The sequence below is a fragment of the Aquarana catesbeiana genome, linkage group LG10, assembly GCF_042186555.1.
Source record: "Aquarana catesbeiana isolate 2022-GZ linkage group LG10, ASM4218655v1, whole genome shotgun sequence".
Lineage (NCBI taxonomy): Eukaryota > Metazoa > Chordata > Amphibia > Anura > Ranidae > Aquarana > Aquarana catesbeiana.
The window spans coordinates 241568173-241594175 of record NC_133333.1 but is presented as its reverse complement, the minus strand read 5'-3'; the positions used below and the strand labels follow the sequence as shown (position 1 = coordinate 241594175).

The following is a 26003-nucleotide window of genomic DNA, read 5'->3' as shown; positions in this document are numbered from 1 at the left end:
ACAGCAAGTTTCACACTGGATTACTGCACAGATCTGGAAGAAATACATAAAGCACACCAAGATTTAAGGAAGAATTCACGGGACTCTTGGATTTAGACAATATTTGATTATTCCAGAGTTCAGCTTTAAATCTATACAACGCAGCACTCACAAGATGAAAAAAGTTCCTATTTTATTGGAGAGCTTGCTGCTGCATAGGTAGGTATAGATAAGTCACCATGGAGGTCCATGTGTTGAAATGGAGCAGAATTTTAAACTCCATATAGCCACGACCTGACCCTGAGTAGTATGGGATATGGCTCCCATTGATTATTGTACCTTGCCAGTATTATTTAATCAAAAAAAGTAGAATTTTTCTTTCACCAAGAATTTTCACAAAAGGATATCTGCTGTTTTCCCACAATACCTTCCTCTTTGTGTCCTGTTTTTTGTATAGCCCTGACCTACCCTGATATCATGGCTAAGTTCCACCAGCATGCCATTCCCCTGATACAATGAGATTACGCCGCCCCCCCCCCCCCCCCCCCGTCCATGTATCCGGCCCTAGTGGAGGCTTGTGGTTTTTTTTTTTGGGGGGGTAGCAAACAACCCCCCCGTGGCACCTCAAAGCCCCAAACCCCCCCCCGCGCACACTGTCTGCCGGTCGGTCCACTTACACCATCTAGGCGGCGGGCAGCTGCGGAGATTGGGGCATCGACGGACATCAGGCTGCGACAGACATCGGGTAGGGGCTCCTTTGTCCCTCCTCCTCGCTTCAGCAATGCTCTGCGCCACAAGCCCACCCTATTTTGAAGCCTATTAGAGCCTCTGGCTCTAATCAGGTGCTTCAAAAAAACACCTCCGCAGCTGTAATTCAGCCGCCCGGCATCCTGAAAGGGGCCGGATGCATGAATAGGAGGTGGTGGCGGCAGCGATGGATAGAGCACGAATAGGGGGTGGGGGTGGCAATGGATAGAGGGCGCGGCACTCAAACGCCCCTAATGGACGTGCCGCCACTGTCTGGCCCCCTAATCTACATGCAGTGCACCAGACGCATGGATTCCAATGGGTTTTTTTTTTTTTTGAAGCACATGATTAGAGCCAGAGGCTTTAATAGGCTTCAAAAAAGAGTGGGCTTGGGGCTCAGAGCCCTCCTCTGTAACTCAAAACATGCAACCTGTAGAATTTTTTTAAACGTCGCCTATGGGGATTTTTAAGGGTAAAAGTTTGTCGCCATTCCACGAGTGGGCGCGATTTTGAAGCGTAACACATTGGGTATCAATTTACTCAGCGTAACATTATCTTTCACAATGTAAAAAAAAATTGGGATAACTTTACTGATGTCTTATTTTTAATTAAAAAAAAGTGTATTTTTTCCAGAAAAAGTGCGCTTGTAAGACCGCTGCACAAATGCGGTGTGACAGAAAGTATTGCAACGACCGCCATTTTATCCTCTAGGGTGTTAGAAAAAAATGAATAATGTTTGGGGGTTCTAAGTAATTTTCTAGCAAAAAAAAAATGTTTTTAACTTGTAAACAACAAATCTCAGAAAGAGGCTCGGTCCATAAGTGGTTAAAAATATTTCTTGTGCTTTTTTTTTCTAGATTTCATCCAGCCAAAGACCAAACCTGTAAGTACTTATGTCTGATGACCATTCACTGTATAGGTTTGATCCAGGCCTAGATGTATCATTTAGGAGCCTGTAGGCACAGATCCTCTGACCTCTTAAAGTGGGATTTACAACAAAAAAAAAGCTAGCAGGTTGGGCTTTTTATGACAGATGAGACCCTATTGGCCTCTTGTCATAAACACCACTCCCTGCCTGACAGCATTTATGTATACTGAGCTTCGCATGCGCAGTTTGGAGTACATTACTGGCACCACTCAGTGCAGTGATGTTGTCATCAGGGCATGGCCAACCAAGTCAAGAAGTCAGAACCTGGAATGACCAGGAGAAAATGGCAGCATTCGTAACTGATGGGAGAGCTGATGGCGCAGTGCTAGAGGGGATCGTTTGCTAGGTAAATCTGGTATGCTACTGTATGTATACTAGCACATTAAGGTTAAAAGCTCCTGGGGCCCAATTTAAAAAAAAAAGTTGGTGGAGGTTTCATTCCACTTGAAATAGTTTGAAAAAAGACACAAGTCCACTAAATTCAACCTAAAGACTGAAATAGATTATTAAAAACCTGCATCCGCAGAGCCCTAAATCTGCAGCTGTTCTAGAAGAAGGAAAAAAACCCTTCAAAAACATGATCCAGTCTTCTTGACAATACACAGACATTTTCACAAGAAGCTAATTGAATGGCATGGCAGTTCTGAAGCCAATGTGCTCACAATGACTAAGGTCGGCCATAGACGGAGCAATTTTCTTTCCTGCAACCATGGGTCCTCCATCAACACAGTAGATACTGAAGGGAAAATTCCCTCCGGTGAAGCCATTGTGTTCTCTTGGCGGGGGAAGCTGTCACCACTGGGAGAACACAGTGATTATTGCTAGCGACTAGAACAGCCGCTGGTTGTACCCAAGTTGAACAATCGATCAACTTGGGTACATTCAACCTAGCCATACATAGTTTGAATCTCAGCCGATTCAGCAGGGAATTCAAACCATCTATAGCCATTTATTGGTTTTTAGAAATGTGATTGGGAATGTTATCACTAAATGTAAAAATGGGAGTTCTGGAGCAGGGAGCCTTTATGCACAGCTGTTTTAAGACCTAAAAGACCTAGTAAATCTAACTTCTACAGAGGATCCCCTCCTCGGTTAGCGAGGTCAAGCTTGCAGCTGCCAGTGAGTTTTGGAGGCCTGGCACTGCCTAACCTGATGGTCTATTGTTGGGTGGCTATCCTAGTTACCGTTAGATGGTGGTTTTTGCAGTGTAGAGCCAACGTTGCGGTCGGCTTGGAAGTGGCTATCCTGGGCTCTCTTATGGAACTCAGTAACCTAGTTTATAGAGGTCCCAGAGCATATGCCTCCCTACCCTGTCCCACTAGGGTGACGTTGCGAGACTGGGCGGTTGCTAGGAAGAGATTCATACAACCTAACCAGTGGTCCATGTTTCATCCATCATGGGGTAATCCGTCCCTGTCCCAATTCAGAATGCAACCGAAAACCTCAGATATGGACATGTTTTGGGGTCAGAGCACTTAGAGATATTATGCCCACAGGGATATTACTATCTTTCCGAGAGCTTTCCTCTAAATTTAGATTACCTAGATCAGGATTCTCAAACTGGCGGCCCTCCAGCTGTTGTGAAACTACAAGTTCCATCATGCCTCTGCCTGTGGGAGTCATGCTTGTAACTGTCAGCCTTGCAAGGCCTCATGGGACTTGTAGTTTCGCAACAGCTTGAGGGCCGCAAGTTTGAGACCCCTGACCTAGATGGATGCACTTTCGCTACCTTTTAATTGCGTCACTCAACAAGAGCGCAATTTTCTGACGCTCCTAGTCTAAAGACAGACCCAGTAGAAGACCTTCTTGCACAGGGCTCCCTTACTAAGCCCCTGTCTTCACTTTATCTGGCTCTACTTAGCATGGATTCATCTAAAATAAAAAAGTTGTGGGAGCAATGGAGGGTAGATCTTCCAACCTCGGACAGGGAGTCCTGGGAGGAATGCTTTGAGGACAGTTCCAAGCTATTGGTTTTGTCCCGTGATAAACTGATTCAAACAAAGTTTTTGCATATAATTTACTATACACCCCAAAGACTGCACAGAATTTGACCACAGTGTTCCCCTGATTGCCCCCCGAATCTATTCTCCTGTTGGTACCTATTTTCATATGTTCTGGTCCTGCCCTAGGGTGGTACAGTTCCGGATAGAGGAGTTTGAGTATAGTATTGCCCGTTTACAGTTGACCCTGCCGCTGTCACTTGAGTTGGCTTTATTAGGCATACAGGATGATAAGCAGAGGCCTTGTTATACCAAAATTCTGATTTCTTTCTTACTGTATTATGCCAAAAAGGAAATACTTGCTAGATGGACTTCCTCCAACCCCCGCCTCATGGGAATCTTCCATCGATGCTTTGTTACCCATGTACAAATTGACGTACATTATCAATGGGTGCCCTAAAAAATATGATAACGTTTGGCAGCATTGGACAGCGCAATGATATTTCTTCTGTTTAGATCCTTGGCTGCTTTATCCTAGTGTTTGAATTAAGCATTGCTATAATGCGAGCCAACCCTTGTAGAATGCTTGTATTCTGTTTTCTGTTTCCCTACTTACATGCTTGTAACCTATTTGTCATGTGTAGTACAGTAAAACCTTGGATTGTGAGCAAAATTCATTCCGGAAACATGCTTGTAATCCAAAGCACTTGTATATCAAAGAGAATTTCCCCATAAAAAATAATGGAAACTCAGATGATTCGTTCCACAACCATTTATTCATAGGTCCTTCAGTTTATAGTCCATATAAAAAGATTATAGCAATGTGATCTGGTTGTGTAACCATAAAATGTCCATCCACAAATGGAAGCCTCCACAAGGGGATTAGAAGCAAAATCCAGCAGGAGCTCCAGAGTATATAATAGAAGAGAGGCGCCTCTGAGTGTAGCAACATGGTTACATGTAATGAAGGTACAACATTTAGCAGCTCACATGGTTGGTGATTAAAAGAGGCACATCTAAGTATGCAGACATCCGGGGTAAAGCCATCCACATAGACCATCCCCTGCACCGCCGGCTCTCACCGCTGTCAGCTGGCAATTGTGACTCGCTAAGACTACCCTGCAGTAGAGCGATCTGAAAGCGAGGCTTGAACCGCTTGTGGAGCACAGCGCGGAAGGGATGACGTAGATGGTGGTGTGGAGGATGGTCAGGGTGGACAGGGTGGAGGATGTGGACAGCTTTACCCCGGATGCCTGCATACTTAGATGTGCCTCTTTTAACCACTTGCCGCCCGCCCTATTACAGAATGATGGCGGCAAAGTGGTTTGATATTCCTGATCGGACATCATATGACAACATATATCGAGCCGCTGCGCGCCCCCGGGGCGATCGTTGTTGCAGGGTGTCAGTCTGAAAACCCTGCAACACCGATCTAGGTAAAGAGTCTCCGACGGAGACTCTTTACCACGTGATCAGCCGTGTCCAATCACGGCTGATCACGATGTAAATAGGAAGAGCCGGTGCTCGGCTTTTCCTCACTCGCGTCTGACAAACGCGAGTAGAGGAGAGCCGATCGGCTGCTCTCCTGACAGGGGGGGTCTGTGTTGATTGTTTATCAGCACAGCCCCCCCTCGGATCCTACCCAGGACCACCAGGGAAGCCGCCCAGGACCACCAGGGAAGCGATCCACACTGGACCACCAGGTATGCCCCTAGACCACCAGGGAAATGCCACTGTGTGCCCAGGCAGCTGCCAATCTGTGCCCAGGCAGCTGCCAGTCAGTGCCCACTTCAATGCCTACCACTGCCAGTGCCACCAGGGATGCCCATCAGTGCCTCATATTAGTGCCGTGTATCAGTGCCCATCAGTGCCACGTATCAGTGCCCAGCAGTGCCGCCTATCAGTGCCCATCAGTGCCCAGCAATGCCGCCTATCAGCGCCACCCTATCAGTGCCCAGCAGTGCCCAGCAGTGCCGCCTTTCATTGCCCATCAGTGTCGCCCATCAGTACCCATCAGTGCCAACCAGTGCCACCCATCAGTGCCCATCAGTGCCGCCTATCAATGCCCATCAGTGCCGCCTATCAATGCCCATCAGTGCTGCATATCAGTGCCACCCATCAGTGCCGCCTACCAGTGCCCATCAGTGCCGCATATCAGTGCCCATCGTCAGTGCCCGTCAGTGCCCGCTCATTGGTGCCACCTCATCGGTGCCGCCGTATCAGTGCCTGTCAGTGCCGCCTTATCAGTGCCCATCAGTGAAAGAGAAAACTTACTTATTTACAATTTTTTTTTAACAGAAACAAAAGCAAAACTTTTATTTTTTTCAAAATTTTCGGTCTTTTTTTATTTGTTTAGCAAAAAATAAAAAACGCAGAGGTGATCAAATACCACCAAAAGAAAGGTCTATTTGTGGGAACAAAACGATAAAAATCTAGTTCAGGCACAGTGATGGATGACCGCACAATTGTCATTCAAACTGCGACAGCGCTGAAAGCTGAAAATTGGTCTGGGCAGGAAGGTGTCTAAGTGCCTGGTATTGAAGTGGTTAATCATCAACCATGTGAGTTGCTAAATGTTGTACCTTCATTAAATGTAACCATACTGCTACAGTTGTGATGTGACGCTACTTGTATATAAAGACATCGCTTTCTATATCAAGTCAAAATGTACTTAAAAATGTTGCTTGTCTTGCAAAACGCTCTCAAACCAAGGCTTTACTGTTTGTGGATTTTGTTCACTGGTTACAAACGCACCACATTGTATTGCATTGTCATGTAATCTGTGCTCATTGTATCATGCCATTTTTTTAATAAAGACTAATTCTGGTTGTTAAAAAAAAAACAAAAAACTAACTTCCACCTTTTGCACTGTACAGGCCAGAACAGAGTTCATTTACCAGGAAGACGATAAAGAGCAAAACTTACTGGAAAAGCAAAACTCTGCTCGATCCCAGCTAGTTACACTGGAGTTGTACCAAAAGACAGAGGGAGGGCAGACTGAGCGGGCAGCAGATGATAAGATGGAAATGCAGCAAGGACGAGACCATCTCAATAACAGAATCGGTAAGAAATGTGTATATGACTTCAGGTGTTGCTTAAAGCGGAGCGCTGCCCAAAAGGGAAACTCCCCTTGTCTGCCTACTCCCCCCCTCCAGTGCCACATTTGGCACCTTTTGGGGAGGAACGGGTACCTGGTTTTGACGCTGCGGCGAAGTGAGCCGTAAATTCACGCCCCCCCCCCCCCTCCTCCTGCCGCTGGACCATTCACGCATGTGCAATAGCTTCACAGCCGGTTTCCCTTAGCCAAGATGGCGGTGCCAGCACCCGAGAGCCGATTCAAGAATCAGCTCAGGTGAGGACACCGCTGAATGCCTGGACAGGTAAGTACCCTAATAGTAAAAGTCAGCGGCTGCAGTATTTGTAACTGCTGACTTTTAATTTTTTTTTTTTTTGGGTGGGCAGAACTCCTGTTTATTGAGATAATGAACTTTAGACCCCTTTCACACTGAAGGCGTTTTTCAGGTGCTAAAGGGCTAAAAATACCACCTGTAAACCACCTGAAAAACACCTCCCCTGCAGCCCCAGTGTGAAAGCCCCAGGGCTTTCACACTGTAGCGGTGCGCTTGCAGGACGTTCGAAAAAGTCCTGCAAGCAGCATCTTTGTAGCGGTGGAGGAGCGGTGTATACACAATATACACCGCTCCTCCACCACCCCTGCCCATTGAAGTGAATGGGCACCGCTGCTGAAGCGCCTGCAAAGCGCTTCGACAGTGGCGCTTTTCGGACACATTTAACCCCTTCTTCGACCGCTAGCGGGGGTTTAACCGCTTCAGCTCCGGAAGATTTTACCTTCTTCCTGACCAGAGCACTTTTTGCGATTCGGTTTAACTGACAATTGCGCGGTCGTGTGACGTTGTACCCAAACAAAATTGACGTCCTTTTTCTCCCCACAAATAGAGCTTTCTTTTGGTGGTATCTGGTCATCTCTGCGGTTTTTATTTTTTGCGCTATAAACAAAAAAAGAGCGACAATTTTAAAAAAATCGCAATATTTTTTACTTTTTGCTATAATAAATATCCCCCAAAAATATATAAAAAAACATTTTTTCCTCACTTTAGGCCGATATGTATTCTTCTACATATTTTTGGTAATATAAATTGCAATAAGCGTATATTGATTGGTTTGCACAAAAGTTATAGCGTCTACAAAATAGGGGATAGTTTTATGGCATTTTTATTATTAATTTTTTTTTACTCGTAATGGCGGCGATCTGCGATTTTTATCATGGCTGCGACATTATGGCGGACACATCGGACAATTTTGACCCATTTTTGGGACCATTGTCATTTATACAGCGATCAGTGCTATAAAAATGCATTGATTACTGTAAAAATGTCACTGGCAGGGAAGGGGTTAACACTAGGGGGCGATCAAGGGGTTAACTGTGTTCCCTGGGTGTGTTCTAACTGAAGGGGGGAGGAGACTGACTAGGGGAGATGACAGATCGCTGTTCATACTTTGTATGAACAGACGATCTGTCTCTTCTCCCCTCAGAGAACCGGAAACTGTGTGTTTACACACACAGATCCAGGTTCTCCGTGTGTCAGCCGCAATCGCGGGAGCCCGGTGGTGATCGCACCGGCTCTGGGGGCGTGCAACGCGCGCCCATAGTGGCCACAGGGCGAAGCGACGTAACATATCGTCGCTTCGTACAACTGCGGTGGTTGGTTGGCAAGTGGTTAAGAGCGTCCCGCTCGGCCGAAAAGAGCCACTAAAACGGCGGTAAAGCACCACTAAAACTAGTGGCGCTTTACCACTGACGCGGCCAGCAGTGTGAAAGGGCTCTTAAAGGAGTATTTGGTAAGATTCATGGGGGGCGGGGCTGTGATCTGACATCAGATTAAGCACCCATACAAGTAAGTGAAAGTGTTCCTAGTTAACCCTTATTAAACATTAGTCAACCCTATTAAACATTAGTTAACTCTTTACAGCCCTAACTAATTATTTCCTTCCCTCTTCTTCTCGTTCACACTAGTGCGACTTGTCATGCGATTTTATAGTTTCAAATCGCATGACAAGTCACACCCTATTGTCTGCAATGGAAGCGGTCAAATAGGTGCAACTCCAACTCCACCAGTTTTGAAAGTAGTTCCTGCACTACTCTTTGCAAAGTGCAGGTGCAACTTACATAGGCATCTGTGCATGAAGTTGCACCTGAAGTTGCACTGACATGCGACTTAGATTTCATGCAACTTCAAGTGAAGTGGCACAGTTTCAAAGTCAGATTCAGTGTGACCAAAGCCTTAAAGTGGTTGTAAAGGTTCGTTTTTTTGAAAATAACAAACATGGTATACTTACCTCCTCTGTGCAAAGGTGGCCCCGATCCTCCTCTTCTGGGGTCCCCCAGCGGTGCTCCTGGCTCCTCACTGCATCAAGTGCCCCTTCGGAGACCCGCATTCCATGAGGGCACCCGTGCGGGTGCGCTCCTGACTCCTGCTGCTGTGTCCATTGACACAGACAGCAGGATTCTGCCCTGCCCCCTGCCCCTCGCGTCATTGTATTTGATTGACAGCAGCAGCAGCCATTGTCTCCCGCTGCTATCAATCTATCCAATGAGGACCCGAGAAAGCGGCTGGAGCTGGTGTGCTCGTTTTCATCCCTGGAAAGATCGGGTTCAGGTAAGTAAAAGGGCGGGCCCTGGCAGGGGGTTGCTGCACTGCAGAAGGTTTTTCACCTTAATGCATAGAATGCATTAAGGTGAAAAACCTTGAGGGCTTACAATCCCTTTAAGCTGTTTTTTTTTTTTTTATTTTGCTATTCGATTTTAAGCTTTTGTTTTCATTCATTATATTTAATTCTTTAATATTGCATAAAAAACTGCCAATTTGCGAAAAAATGTAAAATATTTCTTTTCCTTTGTAAATTATTAGGCAATGCTTTCTACCAGAAATGTAATTTGTCATTGGAATTTTGAGGGGAATTCCTTTCTTAGACAGTTGTCACCAGAACAGATGTCCCTGTGTATCCTCATCTCTTGTTGTGGTGACAGCTCTATAACCACAAGGATTTCCCCCCTTAATGACCAGGCCATTTTTTGAGATACGGCACTGTGTTGCTTTAACTGACAATTGCGCGGTCGTGTGACGCTGTAGCCAAACAAAATTGATGTCCTTTATTTTTCCCACAAATAAAGCTTTCTTTTGGTGGTATTTGATCATTTGATCATCTCTGTGGTTTCTATTTTTTGCCCTATAAAAAAAAAAGAGTGACAATTTTGAAAAAAAAAAAACAATATTTTTTACTGTTTGATATAATAAATATCCGAGAAAAAAATGTAAAAAAACAATCTCTTCATCAGTTTAGGCCATTATGTATTCTTCTACATATTTTTGGTAAAAAAAAAATCGCAGTAAGCTTATATTTATTTTTTTAAGGTACTTATATAGCACCATCAATTTACGCAGTGCTTTACATATACATTGTACATTCACATCGGTCCCTACCCTCAAGGAGCTTACAATCTAAGGTCCCTAAACTCACATTCATATACTAGGGCCAATTTAGATAGAAGCCAATTAACCTACCAGCATGTCTTTGGAGTGTGGGAGGAAACCCATGCAGGCACAGGGAGAACATGCAAACTCCAGGCAGGTAGTGTCGTGGTTGGGATTCGAACCAGCAACCCTATTTACTGCTAGGCGAGAGTACTACCCACTACACCACTGTGCTGCCCATATTATATTGATTGGGGGGGATATATTTATGGCATTTTTATTATTCATTTTTATTTTTACTAGACATGGCGGCGATCAGCGATTTTTAGCGGGACTGCGACATTGCGGCGGACAGATCGGACACCTTTGACACTTTTTTGAGACAGGGATTTATACAGCGATCAGTGCTAAAAATAGCCACTGATTACTGTATAAATGACACTGGCAGGGAAGGAGTTAACACTAGGGGGCGATCAAGGGGTAAAGTGCTCCCTAGGGAGGTGTTTCTAACTGTGGGGTGAGGGGACTGACTAGGAGTAGTAGAGAGATTGCTGTTCCTAATCACTAGGAACAGCAGATCTCTCTCTGCTTCCCTGTTCTGGCTCTCTGTGGAGCGATTGTGGGTGGTCAGCGGACATCATGGCTGCCAACCACGCGCATCGGTTCTGGCATCGCGGGCTTGCTATCGATCTTAAAGCAGCGGACATACACCTACGGCGATTTGCGCAGCCATGCCAACCTGCCGCAGTATAATGACGGCGGCTGGTCGGCAAGCGGATAATTGGATTTCAGTCCAAGTTTCATTCTTGGTCACAGTAGTCACCAGGACATATAGAGGGGTTATCCTACCCTGAAGGGAAACAGACAGTTGAGAAAAACTTGACAGGTGTTATTATCCTTCCATGCTCTTTCCAGAACTAAAACAAAACTGGTTTGGCTATATGTACGTACACAGCCAATGTCTGTTTTTTAGTTTTTGGATAGAGTGGAGAAAAGTGTACATTTCTGTCAAAGTTGTATTTAAGTTGGGGAGGCTTTTTCTCACTTGCTGATCCTATGATACCCATACAAGAAATGGGTGTTGTAGCTGTCGAGGGAACAGGAAGTCTCTGAGAGCAAAAACATTGGCAGAGGTTCTAATTCTTCCCTACTCTACTAAAACTGCGTTTTTGTTTTTGTCCCCGTTGGGACTATTCCCCCTTGTTTACCATCTTGACAGGAAGCAACAAAAAAAAAAAATATACACGATCTTATAGCCAGGGGCTACCACTTCCTTAACCACTTCCCGACAGCGCTATAGCCAAATGATGGCTATAGCGCGGTCCGCTAGTCCTGGGGCGCTGTCATAAGATGGCATCCCATTATCGTGCCCGCCGCGCACCTGATGCAGGGCACAGGCGGCGCGATCTCTGTCCTCCGGACACTGCTGATCACAGATTGAGGTAAAGAGCCAATCAGCAGCTCTTTACCACGTGAACAGCTGTGTCCAGTCACAGCTGATCACGAATGTAAACAGAAGCCGATTATCGACACTCCTTTCCCCATGCTGACGGCATGAGGAGAGGAGAAGAGAGCCAATAATCGACTTGTGTAAATGGGGACATGTACAGTGATAATCAGGGCACTGATTATCGTTGTTCTGATTATCAGTGCAGTCCCCAACAGTGCCCACCAGTGCTGAGAGAAATAAAAATAATAGAACAGTCACCTTCACTACGCTGTATCATGCTGCAATCCCCGCTCTCTTCAATAGTGACCACCAGTGCTTCCAATCAGTGCCCATCAGTGCCCATCAGTGCTACCTATCAGTGCAGCCTCATCAGTGCAGACTATCAGTGCTACCTATCAGTGCAGCCTCATCAGTGCAGACTATCAGTGCCCATCAGTGCCGCTCATCAGTGCAGACTATCAGTGCCCATCAGTGCAGACTATCAATGCCCGTCAGTGACGGCTCATCAGCACACATCAGTGAATGAGAAAAATGTTTCAGTCTTTATTCATTTATTTAGCAAAAAATAAAAACCCTAGTGTTGATTAAATACCACCAAAAGAAAGGTCTATTTGTGTGCAAAAATTATAAAGATGTCATGAGTGCAGTGTTGCATGACCGCGCAATTTTTCATGCAAAGTGCGACAGCTCTAAAAGCTGAAAATTCAGGAAGGGGGTAAAAGAGCCCAGTGGGCAAGTGGTTAAAGTGCTACTTGCTTGGCGTTTATGCTGACCCTCACTGCTTTTGAACAATTACAGAAATTTAGGAGTCCTCATCTGCACACTTATCCTGGATCTGTGACATAGATTTGAATCAAAGGATTCTCTTTTAGCATGTCCTGCCTTCCAACAACGATAATCCGTCTTTCTTTTTCTGCAGAAAAAATCTACATAATGAATGCAGACACGGTTCTTGTGGGATCCATATCGGAAGTCCCTGGCAGATCCCAAAGATCGGTAACAGTGGAGAGCGAAGAGAAGCAGAGCCTGGTGTTAGAGTCCCGGTACCCAGAGCAGGAATCCAGCAAGGTGCCAGGAAATGATCTCATGTTATCTATTGAAGAGGAAGAGACGGGGGGCACCACAGCTAAGGTGATCCTGCAAGGCTAAAGGTACTAGAGGGGATACCGAGAGAGCACAAGAGGTCTGCTCTGTTCATGTTGCACTGTTGGTGTGGCCTACGTCGAACTGAACTGATACTACAAGACAACGTTTATATAGACGACTGATGCTGCTCGCCCAGGATAAGTCACATCTGTTGGTCCAGAACAGTTAAGTTGGATGTGCAAACTTTGTTTTATATACTGAGATTAACTAATTGTTCCAGGAGCCTTCTAGTACTACTGTGTGCAGCTTCTGGAGGAACCTTTGTTTTCCGTGAGAACATCATGGCAATATCCTAGTTCTGTACAGTCCAGTTCTCCCCCACAGAAATCACAGTTCTGCCACCCTTCTGCTGAAATCCTGGCCGAGGCCGTAGGGCCCTTTTAACTTCCAGCTTGTGACACTCTCAAAACACCGCATTGCATGACTCCAGATCAGCTTTCTTTGCAAACATTCTACAAGTCTGCCGCAAGTTCTGGTTCAGTTATGTTGGGCAATAGTCATCCCACCACAAGGGGTCAGTGTGACTAGCAGAGCTCCTGCTGTAGACTCACCACTGCAACTTTGCCCTTGCTAGAGACCTGCCACTCAAATTTGCTACAAATTGAAAAAGTGTCAACTAGAACTTGTATTTCAAGTGCTCTGCAAGTGTACAACCTACCAGTGAAAATGTGCAGCAAGTTAACAAGACTTATAATTCAACACTGCCACAAATTTGTGCATGTTATCCTTGCTATCTGGGATTGCAAGTTGAGGCCTCCCATAAGGTCCCCTACAATACTTTGCACTGCAGTATCTGCAGTTTTAATTATATTCTGTTCTGATGTAATCTACTTCAAAACTGTGGAGAAACATGGGACCACAATATCGAAAAGGACAGCAGTTTTAATAACAAGTGGCTTTTGAGTATAGATATGATTAAAGCGTAGCTGCACTTTTGTTGAGATTAAAAAAAAATTCCCTTTGGGTGATCAATGTACAGTGCAAGGATTTTAACAAACTTTGTTGTGGATTCCTTCCTCTTTGTGTTCTGAAGAAAGGCTGTTTGTTCCACTATATTTCTGAATGGGGATGTCTGGCTCATTATAATCACCTGGTGCACTTTTAATGTTCTAATAAGGAAAGTTGCAGTGTCTGCACCCCTTTAGAATTAACCATTATGGTGAAGCTTACCAAAAATGTAAATTCCTCTTGCAGAGGATGCCTAAAATGTTACTTGTGTCTTAGACCCCTTTCACACTGGGGCCGCGGCCACGTCAGAGCTAAAGCACCACTCGTTTAAGCGGCGCTTTTCGGCGCTTCCTCTCTTTCTACTCTTTCTATATGGTTTTGTTGTGAGTTGAAAGGGATTCTGTATGGTTCTTTCCAGTCTCTCCATTCCCCCCTCCCTGGTGTGGGTAGGGGTTGTGTACTGGTCTCCCTCTAAAATTACCTCTAAAGTTTCCCCTTGGGGGCCTTGATGGGTACTGATTGCGGTTGTTGGCATAGTAGCCATAGTCTGGGGGTCTATAGTTAGTAGGGGGGGGGGGTCTGTTGTAGTTAGGTCCCCTGTATGGTGAATGGTATGTGGTAGGGTATGGGTGAGAATTCCCCTTAGGGTAATTAATAGGACCATGTGCTGTCCTATTGTTTTTGTGGGGTGTATTGGGGTCCCTTTTACTTTGGGCTGCCATAGACGCTACAGTGTTGTGTACTTCAACTTCCCTCTCCACTGTTGGATCTTGGGACGGGTTCAGCTGTAAATTTTGTTGCCAGTTGTATACCCTATTGTCTTCATAGTCCTTAGTATCTCTAAAATATTTTTTGAGCTTTTTATCTTTGATTTCCCCATCGTATTTAACTAGATGGGTGTTTAATTCCTTAGCTTTGTCTAAATACTCTTTAGAGGACATAAGTGGTTCCATAGTTGTCTTGAGTTCTTTGATCTTAGATTCCAAGACAGCTTTTTTGGCTTTGCGCCTTCTTACCATCATTTGCATTAGTTTTTGTTCACAGGCGTTGAAGAATTGGTACCACTCATCAAGTAGTCTCAAATCCTCCACTCCATCATTGGGGTTAACATCCCATCTTAAACTTCTGGGGGTTAAATTTTTGCCTATATACATCTCCAGATATGCAATATCCCACCACAGCCTCTGATTTGTGGACCCTCTGGAATTTCCTTTCAAATTTGGCTGTTAGTGAACGTAACGAAAATAAATTTATCCAAAGTTACGAATTATCCGAAATTATAACGAATGCTGTATCTTAGTTATAGTTGGTTATTATTTGTTAGATTTTCTGTTGAATTATCTGCATTTCTTTTTTATTTTCAAATTTACGAATTTACCAATTGCGATCATAACGAATGACCAAAAAAAGGGAAAAAAAAATGAATGAAATGAAAACTAACACATTTTTTGGCAGTACACATGTCTAGTTATATTGCAAACCTGGCCTGTTAGTGGGTCCTGAGGACAGAAGTTTTGAACCACTGAACTGGGAGGTCACAAAGCTGCATATAGGGAGAGATGATGATCACTTAAAAAAAAAAAAGTATTTATAATTTTTTATTATATGTCTATACAAATGTTTTGCCTTTCATTTCTACGTTAGGCTCCATGCACACTAGCGTTTTTATAAGCTCCTAGAATTTATTAGCATTTTTTTTTCTGCTCCTAGAAGCTAAAACGGAAAATTTATATCAAATACTTACCGTAATTTTCCTTTCCTGATGGACTCCATGGCAGCCTACGTATGGGTTAATCCCGCCTCTCATACCTCATAGGACCCCACTCCCATAAATCTTTGCAACTAGACAGAGACCGTGTTCCGTAACTTAGCCTACTCCAGCAAATGGGAGGGAACTCCTGCTGCCATGGAGTCCATCAGGAAAGGAAAATTACGGTAAGTATTTGATATAAATTTTCCGTTTTCCTGACAGACTCCATGGCAGCCTACATATGGGAAATAACTAGCCATACACACCCGGGTGGGCAATTGCTGGTTAAAGAAAAAAAGGTTTAATTGGCACCATCAACAGATAATACGTGCAAACCAAAATTAACCGAAGACAAGGAAGCAGGTTCTACACAATAGTGTGTCATAAAGGTATTAATTGATGACCATGAGGCCGCTTTACAGATCACTTCCGGAGATACATGCCGGGATGCTGCCCAAGATGTAGATACGCTCCTGGTAGAATGAGCGGTCACTGCCTCCGGAGGAGCCAAACCCTTAGACTTGTAAGCCCACTGAATGGCCTGAACAATCCATGCTGCAATGGTTCTAGAGGAAGCACGCTTTCCCTTGTTTTTACCGTGGAAGAGGACAAACAAGTGATCAGATTGGCGAAAAGAAGCTGTGGCTTCCAAGTATTGCTTCAGAACTTCTCCGACATCTAGGGGATGAATATTAGAGCCCTCAGAAGACTTGAACGTGGGAAGAACAATTTCCTGATTTTCATGGAAAACAGTTGTTACTTTGGGATTTGAACCTAACATAGGAATCAGGACCACTCGGTCAGGGAAGAACGTAAGGAATGGTTCTTTGAATCCTAAGGACCCGATTTCGGAAACCCTCTTAGCCGATGTTATGGCTACTAAAAAGACCACTTTGAGGGAAAGTTCCTTAACAGATGACTGGTCCACATGACATATTTCTCTTCCTGCGAAGAAGTCCAGGACAAGAGGAAGATCCCATTTAGAAAATCTTGGTCTCCTTTGAGGTCTAAGTCTTATTGCTCCCCTGAAGAACTGTCTCGTAAGGGGGTGCCTGGCCCATGATACACCTGTGAAGGCAGAGATTGCAGAAACTTGGACTCGTAAGGAGCTAACCGACAAAGACAGATCCAGGCCTGTCTGCAAAAAACCCAGAATATCCTGTATCTTTGGGTCAATACAAGAGCCATTAGTGGAGGCCACATAGTCCGCAAATTTTGACCAAATTCTTTGATAGACTTTGTTGGTGCCCGCTCTTCTGGCATTCAACAGTGTAGCAATCGCTGAACTCGGACATCCTAGTGCTTCCAGCCTTCCCCTCTCAACCACCAAGCCATCAGATGGAGATGAGATGGGCATGGGTGAAGAGATGTTCCTTGCGACAGGAGATCTGGTCTGGCCGGGAGAGGGACCGCATCTCGGTAACTGAGCTGAACCAGGAGAGGAAACCATGGCCTGTTGGGCCAGAAAGGAACAATCGCCACTACCTCGACTTCTTCCCACCTGAGCCTTGAAAGAAACCGAAGGATGACTGGTACCGGGGGAAAGGCGTAGGCCTTGAGGAATCTCCACTGATCCGTCAGGGCATCCACTCCGAAGGCTTGGGGACAGCGACATCTCGTGTAATATTTCTGTAGTTTGAAGTTGCAAGGGGATGCAAACAGATCTACTTCCGGCATCGCTCCCAGAGACAAGACCCAGTTGAACACTTCGGTGTGGAGAGACCATTCGTTGTTGTCCAGGGTGACCCTCGAAAGGAAGTCCGCCTGGACATTCTGAATTCCGGGGAGATAAACAGCTGATAAATTTGTCAAATTCGCCTGGGCCCAGGACATGATCGGACTTACTTCTTTCAGTAACGAGAGACTGCGGGTGCCCCCCTGTCTCTTGATGTAAGACACTGCAGTCATATTGTCCAGTCTCAGGAGAACTGAGGCCCCTGATGTCAGGTGGGAAAAGGCTTGAAGAGCACGGAAGGCAGCTCGAAGCTCCAGGATATTTGAGACTATCCTTTGGGATGGGAAGTCCCATCTGCCCTGGGCTACCTCCGTCAGACAGAGGGCGCCCCAACCTCTGTTGCTTGCATCCGTAGTCACCGTGATCCAGGAGACAGGCGCTATGGAATGGCAATTGAGAAGATTCCCCCGTTGCAGCCACCAGAGGAGGCTCTCCCGCATGGAGGTGGTTACTCGTACCAGCTGGTCTCGAGACCCTGGATCCCACTGTTGGAGAAACCCCTTCTGAAAGGGCCGCATCCTCCATTGTGCCCACTTCACCATAGGGGCTGTGGCCACCATGGTGCCTATTATCTTTAGACATTGCGAGGCTCTGAGAAGAGGTGATGATAATGCCAGACGAATTCTTTCCCGAATCACCGGAATTTTCTCCAAAGGCAGAGAGATGGTACTCTCCATGGTGTTGAATTGGGCTCCAAGGAATATTAGAGACTGCGTTGGATCTAGGTGACTCTTCTCCTTGTTCAACAGCCAACCGAACTCTGTTAGGCTAGAGATGACCTGATCTCGATGTGCCAGCAGCTGACCCCTGTCTTGTGAAAGCAGAAGTAGGTTGTCCAAGTAATGGTGTAATCGGATACCTTTGACCCTGATTAATGCTACCACAGCCAATAAGAGCTTCGAAAACACTCGAGGCGATGTTGTAAGCCCGAATGGGAGACATGTGAATTGGAGATGCCTCTGATCTACTGCGAATCGGAGATACATCTGAAATTCCTGTGCAATCGGCACGTGAAAGTAGGCATCTTTCAGGTCTATGGAGACAAGCCAATCTCCCGGTTGTATCGTCTGGCGTATTGTTAGCAGAGTCTCCATCTTGAATTTTTCCTTCTTGATGAAGGAGTTCAGATAAGTCAGGTCGATTACCGGCCTCCAGGACCCATTCTTCTTGAGGACCATGAAAAGGGGGGAGTACACCCCTAGGAATCTCTCTTCTGTTGGTACTTGAATGGCGGCCCCTTGGACTACTAGTGAGTCTGTATATGACAGCAGAACCTGTTTCTTCTCTTCTATGTGAGGAAGAGTTGTAGGAACAAACCGGTGTATGGGTGGGTTGCTGAACACCCAGGTATGACCCGAAGAGACCGTTTTGACGGTCCAGAAATCCCAAATCGAGGCTGCCCAGACGTGCTGGAAACGGAGTAAACGAGCCCCGACTCGCTCCGTCTGGACAGGCTCTATATCAAAAGGACTTCGCAGCCTCACGTCCCCCAGAAGAGGCTGACTTTGAGGACTTCTGCCCTGAAGGTTGATTTCTCCTCCAGTTTTTTCTAAAATCACGGCCAGGTCTGTAGCGGCGTGCATCCCTTGCACGCTCCTGATCTTGTTTGGGATAAGTTTTCCTCTGACCAAAAAGGTGGCGATCCTGGGGTAAGAACCCTGATTTACCCCCTGTAGCACGGGTAATGGCAGAATCCAGTTTATTCCCAAAGAGGGAGGAACCCTCAAAGGGAATTTTACACCATGCCTGTTTAGAGGCAGGATCCGCAACCCACGGGCGCAACCACAAGGCGCGCTTCGCCGTTACCGAGGAAAGCATGACACGTGCCACAAGGCGGATAATATCCAGGGATGCTTCCCCCAGAAAGGCTGATGCCAGCTTCAGCTCATGTACTGGTGAGTTCTTGAGCAACTCCTCAGAGATCTTTCCCAATACTGCATCCATATCATCCGTCCATGCTTCCATAGCTTTAGACAAAGCTGCAAGAGCCAGGGCTGGTTTACAAGCCATGCCTGCCGTAATATAAATGCGTTTGAGGTCAGTGTCGATCTTCCTCTCCAAACCATCTTTAAAAGAAACGGTGTCTTCCAGAGGAAGCGTGACATGCTTCACTAACCTCATTAAGGCCGCATCAATGAGGGGTGCAGCTTCCAGATGCTTTACCTCCTCACTTTTGAATGGGTACATTTTCGCTATCTTGGAAATCAGCGAGTTCTTCCTCTCAACTTTACTCCATTCATCTGAAATAATTTCCCCAAGTTCACCCAGGAAGGGGAAATTTGGGCGTTCTTTCCTGAGCTGTTTGAAGTACTTCCTCTGTTTAGAGGGGGCTTCTACTGGCTCCTCCCATCTCAATGCGTTTTTAACCGCTTTAACCATCTGTGGAACCAAGGAAAAAATCGAAGCCTGTACTGGAGTCTTCCACATCCGCTTCGCTGTCCGAACAACTACTCAAGGAGAGGCTTCGTCGAGAGGGACCTGGAACCTCAGGGACAACCCTGTCAGGAACTGGTGAAGGAGCAGCAGGAGGGCTGGATGTACGAACGGGATCTGTCCTGTTCAAAGACTCTTGAACCACTCTTCTAACCAGAGCCTCCACCTGTTGGTCTCCAGCTCCTCGTTCTTTAACAGCTCGAGCATAGCATAGCTCACAGAGAGATTTACCCTCTGGGACCTGAGCTCTACATCCCCAGCATGCCTTCTTATCAGAGCGGCTGGAATGGCGGTGAGAATGGCGACTAGACGTGGACCGTCTGGAGGATGATCTAGGACGTCTAGAGCTTGACGTAGAGTGACGGTTTTGTGATCTAGATTTGTCACTAGCTTCACGTGCCGAAGAACGGTGTTCAGACCTAGAAGGGCTGAGGGAAAAAACAGAGTCAACATGCACCTGACAATAAAACCCAAAACAAAAAACAGGCAGAGGGAAAATTAATTCCATCCTACCTGCCGAGTAAGGGTTGGCCACTGGGGGGCGGTGACACATCCATAGCAAACAACTGACCAGCAAGACACTGAAAGCAATCAAGACAGTGTATAAGAAACTGATGGTTTAGCAATTAGGAAGAAACCATAGGCAGGCAGTGCAGCATAACTCTTACCTTGACCAGTCAAGATATGTGCTCGGGGAATCAGCTGCTGAAGCATGAAAGCATCCCAAGAAATAGCTGAATCTGACAGCTATTTAAATCCGCCGCCCAGGATGATGTCATCGCGCTCACAGCGAACCCACGCTGTGTACGACGCCGCCCCATAGACACCGCGCGCATGCGCGACCGCCGCCATCTTGCCCGGACCGCGCACGCGCAACCAAGCCTCGATTTCGATTGCGGCTCGCGCATGCGCAGAAGGGCCAAGAAGCGGCGGACTGGAACGCACATGCGTCCCAGCCGCCATGACCAGGAAAGCTACAGGGACAGACAACAAACAAATACAGGCTGCCATGTAATAGAAAAAAAAACAGTATACATCACCACCACAGCACCGATTCAATCCGACCTGGGACTGGGAGCCATTGCTCATACTGCACGACCAGGGCATTTTCATGAAGGGGCCTCCCGCTAATAGCTGGGACGAATGGCCATGTTGCCGCTTGCCTGCCAATGGCCGGCTATTAAGCTCTTCAAGGCATCGCAATACTCGCCCATGTCCACCCTGCTAATAGCTAAGGTAAATGGACTCCAAAAAAGGACACCGCCAGAACCGTCATCTTCGCGTGCAAACCACCAGGACTGGACCGACAATTTTAAGGTAAGACTACCTTGGTCCTAGGAGGAGGACAAAAAAGGAACACGGTCTCTGTCTAGTTGCAAAGATTTATGGGAGTGGGGTCCTATGAGGTATGAGAGGCGGGATTAACCCATACGTAGGCTGCCATGGAGTCTGTCAGGAAATAGTGTTATCCTATGGTGTCCATGCACAATACTTTAGGCTATTAGCATTTTTGGAGCTTCAGCACCTAGAAGCAAATTTTTTTTTTTTTTTATAGAGTTTTTGCCAGCGTTTTCCTGGCAGAAAAAAGCGCCAAACGCTCCCAAATGGTAAACAGCTTATTTCAAGCAGTGTTTTTTTTTCTTCATGTACTGTAAAATCTTGAATAAAAACGTGAATTAAACGCTAACGGTTCTAAAAGCGACTAAAACCCTACTAGAAGCCAGCACAAAAACATTATTACCGGCGTTTTTCATCTAGCGTTTTTATAAGCTCAAGAAATGCTAGGGAAAAAAATGCTGGATGAAAAACGCTGATAATAGTGTGCATGGAGCCTTAAACTGAATGGGTTGTTTTACAAGGTGATCGTTTACAATCACTTTAAAGCACATCTGAGGCCAAAACCTTTAATTTTCCGTTGATACGACGTGGAACCTCTGTCAGATTTTTATTCATGACTGTTTCTCTGTTGGGGAGGAGGGGGTTGGATTGACCTTATTTGTCCTAATGACCATTGTCCATGGGGCAGAAAAAGATGGGAACATTTTACAATTATCATTTAAACAGCAGTGGAGGAGAAATCTTCCAATAGGACATCTGCTCTGGTAACAATTAAAGAGGGAGTCCACCTAAAAAAAAAAATATTAAAAGCCAGCAGCTACAAATACTGCAGCTGCTGACTTTTAATAAATGGCCACTTACCTGTCCCAGGGTCCAGCGTTGTCGGCAGCCGACGCCGATCACTCGCTCGACTCTCGGCAGCTGCCGCCGCCATCCTAGGTGAGGGAATCAGGAAGTGAAGCGTTGCGGCTTCACTTCCCGGTTCCCTACTGCGCATGCGCGAGTCTCGCTGCACGTCGTAACTGGTCCCCGTTATCTCCTGGGAGCTGTGTGTTTCCCAGGAGACAGCGCAGAGGGACAGGAAGAGGCATAGACTCCCGTGGGAGTCTATGCCGGAAGTGGGGGCAAATACCTGTCTTAGACAGGTATCTGCACCCCCCTCCCCCCTGAAAGGTGCCAAATGTGACACTGGAGGGGGGGAGGGTTCCGAAAAGGGGAAGTTCCATTTTTGTGTGGAACTCCGCTTTAAGAGAAGGTTTCCTTTCATGTCATGTTGTATCTCTGGGGCAGGAAGTGAGGGGGAGTCTTCATTGTGGGACACAGAGAGCAAAAAATAAAAAAAAACCTGTCAAGGGTTCTAACCATTCCATACTCTGGCCAAAACTTAAAAAGAAAGAATTTTGACGTACTGTACCTGTAAACTCAACATCTTGGAGTATACAGTAGACGACACACAAATTGATTCTTAGACCAACCCATGGTCATATGCTGCTACTTTTAGGTGATCAGACACTAGCAAAAGCTTGTAAAGAGAGTTGAAATTAAAGCGCCACACCACTGCTAAGAGGTCCAGATACAACTTTATTCCATTAAAGGTCAGGGGTCACAATTAAAAAAGTATCCAATGCGTTTCTGGGGTCTAAGTGCCTCCTTCATCTTGGCCTGACAGACAACAAAGTGAACAAACCAGAAGTGAACTGGACCTACAATGGAATTTTTTCCAGTGTAAATTCAAAGCACAGGCCTAATCAGCAGCTTGTTTGGTAGCCTATTCACTTCTGGTTGGATTGTACCCCTGACCTTTAATGGAATAAAGTTACTGTATTTATCGGCGTATAACACGCACCCCAAGTTTAGGAGGGAATTTTAAGGAAAAAAACTTTTTAAGGAAAAAACTTACATTTAAATGCCCATCAATGCAGCCTTGGTCAGTGTCATCTGCAGCCTTGTCAGTGTCCATCTGCATGCTTGTCCAGTGTCATTTGCAGCCTTGTCAGTGTCATCTGCAGCCTTGCCAGTGTCATTTGCAGCCTTATGAGTGTCCACCTGCAGCCTTGTCAGTGTCCATCTGCAGCCTTGCCCAGGCTGCAGTTAAACTGCAGTGACTTGTCAGTGTTACCGCAGTTTGAAAATGGTGCAGCCAGATACACAGAGCCGGCTCTTCTCGGCTCTTTTTGGCTCCTCTCGTAGTCCCGCCCAGACTGGGCGTGACTGTGAGTGGAGCCGAGCGCCGCCCATATACATACATAGCCGAGTGTACAGTCACGCCCAGTCCCTGTGTTATGTCCATCATAGGGCGGGACTGGGCGTGACTGTGAGCAGAGCTAGCCGAACCTAGCCAAGTACACTCGGCTATCTATGTATATCGGTGGCTAGCTCGCTTCGCTCACAAACAGCGGGGGGGGGGGGGGGGGGGGGTCGGCGTATAACACGTACCCGCGATTTTCCCCTCATTTTAAGGGGAAAAAAGTGGGTGTTATATGGTATATCTGGACCTCTTAGCAGTGGTGTGACGCTTCAATGTCAACTCTCTTTACATCACACTACAAGCCAAGGAGAATGTGGAGATCCTCTGGGGTGTAGAAGTCGCCTGCCCAGGATTAGATCATTTACACCAACAGTAATTACCTTAAACTATGGGTATATGCAGTGCTGAAATATACATTTATAAAAGTCCACAAATGTTAGCACAAAATTCCATATTTTTTTTCTGGAGTCACCCAAAGAACAAGTCCTGATTAAGGTGCAAGTCAGAAAAAAGGAAAAAAAAAAAGGAAGGCCTGGACCTTCATACTATCTTCTCCTTATGCAGGACCAAAAGGGTAATGTAGCTGAGGTGATGGCCACATGAAACAAAACCTTGTGAGTCAAAATAAAGAGAAAAATGTTTCAAGCGGGGGCTTCTGAAATACTGAAGAACCAGTCTCAAGTCCCACAGAGTCATAGAGGATTTGATCAGAGGGACCATATAGGAGACCCCCTACACTAAGGTTTTAATCACAGAGTGGGAACCAACAGTTTCTGAAGCAGAATGGAAGGGCAGGAATCCGACTCTTGATGGTGCTAAGAGCCAAACATTGGTCCAGACCCAACTGCAAAGGCTGGGGTGACAGCCCTTAAACCTACACCAAGCAAAGTATGCCTTCCACATCTGAATATAGGTCTTGTGACTGCGAGTAGGAATCAGACTCAGAGATGCCCATGTCCCTTAGAAACTGTATTCAACAGCAATGCCATTAATGCTACTGAGAAGCAGGTTGGAAAATCAGTCTTTGGAATGTTTGAGAGAAGTCTTACTAGGTCAGCATAAGAAGGTGGCTGGAGCCAATCCTGATCAATGAGGATCACTAGAATGTGGATCAGATGAATAAGATGTTTTAGGGGAGCAAAGGCATAGATTCAGGGTGTACTGATCCCAAGGAGCCACCAGAGCATCCACTACTTCTGTTAGCTGATCCGTGGACCTGGACACAAACCTGTCTAGTTTGCTGTTGAACCTGATGGCCAGAAGGTCCACATCCAGCATCCCCCATATGTGACACCCCCCTTGGAACACCTCTGGATGCACAGATCACTCTCCCGGGTCCAAACACTGCTGGTGAAATCTGCCTGCCCATCATCTATGTCTGTAATTTAAACAGCTAAGAAGGCTAGAGCAAACGTTCTGACCAGAACAGGATCCACTCTACCTCTCCTGCCACAGGAAGACTTCTTTTTACTCCCTCATGATTAATGTATGGCACTGCTGTGGTGTTGTGTGACTAGAGCTGAATCAGATAGCCTTTCAACAGGTTGGTTCTGCATGACCGTTGTAAAAACCTCAACCGGGATACCAGGGGACGCAGACAGACCTGAGGGAGCCAAAGAGGACTCAAACGAGGGAAGAAACTCTAAAATTTGAGGGCAGTATGATTCTAGCCTCCATGCAGCACATCACCACTATGAAGGGGCACACTGCAAACCACCCCTAGCCCATTAATGGAAAGCGCACTGGGGGCACCCGATAGAACAGGAATGTCCCCCCCCTATGTCTAGGCATGTTGAAATCACGGTGTGGTCAGCAACATACAGGCTCCGCAAAGAAGAGCATGTACTAACATAACCTGAACAGCTGGTAGCATGTGAAAGCTTCATTACTGGAGGGTTGGGTGGCTGAAGGTGACCAAAGTAACTGTAGGTTTGCAGCAGCAACAGATCAAAGATCCATGTGGCTCTCTGCAACAGGAACAGCAGTGGGGAGATGTTTTTTTGATGCTATGTGGTAAAAGGGAGAGCGCAGAGTGCACAGGCATATGACACCCCACCTAGGGGAAGGAGACTGCTGTTGTGAGCCTGAACCTCCAGCAGCAATGCACAGCAGAGACTTGATAGAAAAAGAAGAAAAATTGCTAAAAAATTACAAGTGAGTCTTAAAAACAGCAAAGCTGAAAAAATGATGTCCATCCTCCTGGGACACTAGTAAATAACTAAGGCATGCTGGCAATAGCAACTGTTTGGCTAGAGATCTACATCAAGGTGAGATGTCTGGCTTCCTATAGCAATCTAGAGCAGTGTTTCTCAACTCCAGTCCTCAAGGCGCCCCAACAGGTCATGTTTTCAGGCTTTCCATTATTTTTCAACATGACCTGTTGGGGCGCCTTGAGGACTTGAGTTGAGAAACACTGATCTAGAGGAAGGGAGAACATTCATCAGTTTGCCAACCTTCCAAATAATTATATACATGGCTGCATGCACTAAGCCAGTGGTCATCAACCCTGTCCTCAGGGTCCACTAACAGGTCAGGTCAGAATACTGCAATCACTGAGCAGCAAATGATATCACCTGTGATGTATTTTAGTTATCTTGCAAACCTGGCCTGTTAGTGGGCCCTGAGGACAGGGTTGATGACCACTGCACTAAGCTGTTAACAAAGGCATTATAACAATGGTTTTCAGTTCTCTTTGCTGAAAAGATCACTCCTTACAGCAAATATTAGTAAACCATGCCTATTAATCTTGTAGTATAGTTCCCAAATGCCGAAATGGTGCAACTAGTCAACTATGGTTATTCTGCCACCTAGTGGTAAATTTTCGAACAACTTTTAGAACAAAAGATTTTTTTTACAGGGAACCTGTC

The 26003-nt window shown here is 46.0% G+C and overlaps 1 protein-coding gene across 1 annotated transcript in view; it reads left to right on the top strand.

Annotated features, from left to right (window-relative positions):
* The window catches only part of LOC141111328 (tumor necrosis factor receptor superfamily member 8-like), a 73555-nt gene extending 58653 nt beyond the window's left edge, over window positions 1-14902 (top strand). The window contains exons 9-11 of the mRNA XM_073603520.1: window positions 1584-1609; window positions 6471-6657; window positions 12458-14902. Of these exons, the coding sequence (XP_073459621.1) occupies window positions 1584-1609; window positions 6471-6657; window positions 12458-12687 (443 nt within the window). The 3' untranslated portion in view covers window positions 12688-14902. The remainder of the gene's footprint in view (window positions 1-1583; window positions 1610-6470; window positions 6658-12457) is intronic.
* The last annotated feature ends 11101 nt before the right edge of the window (window positions 14903-26003 follow it).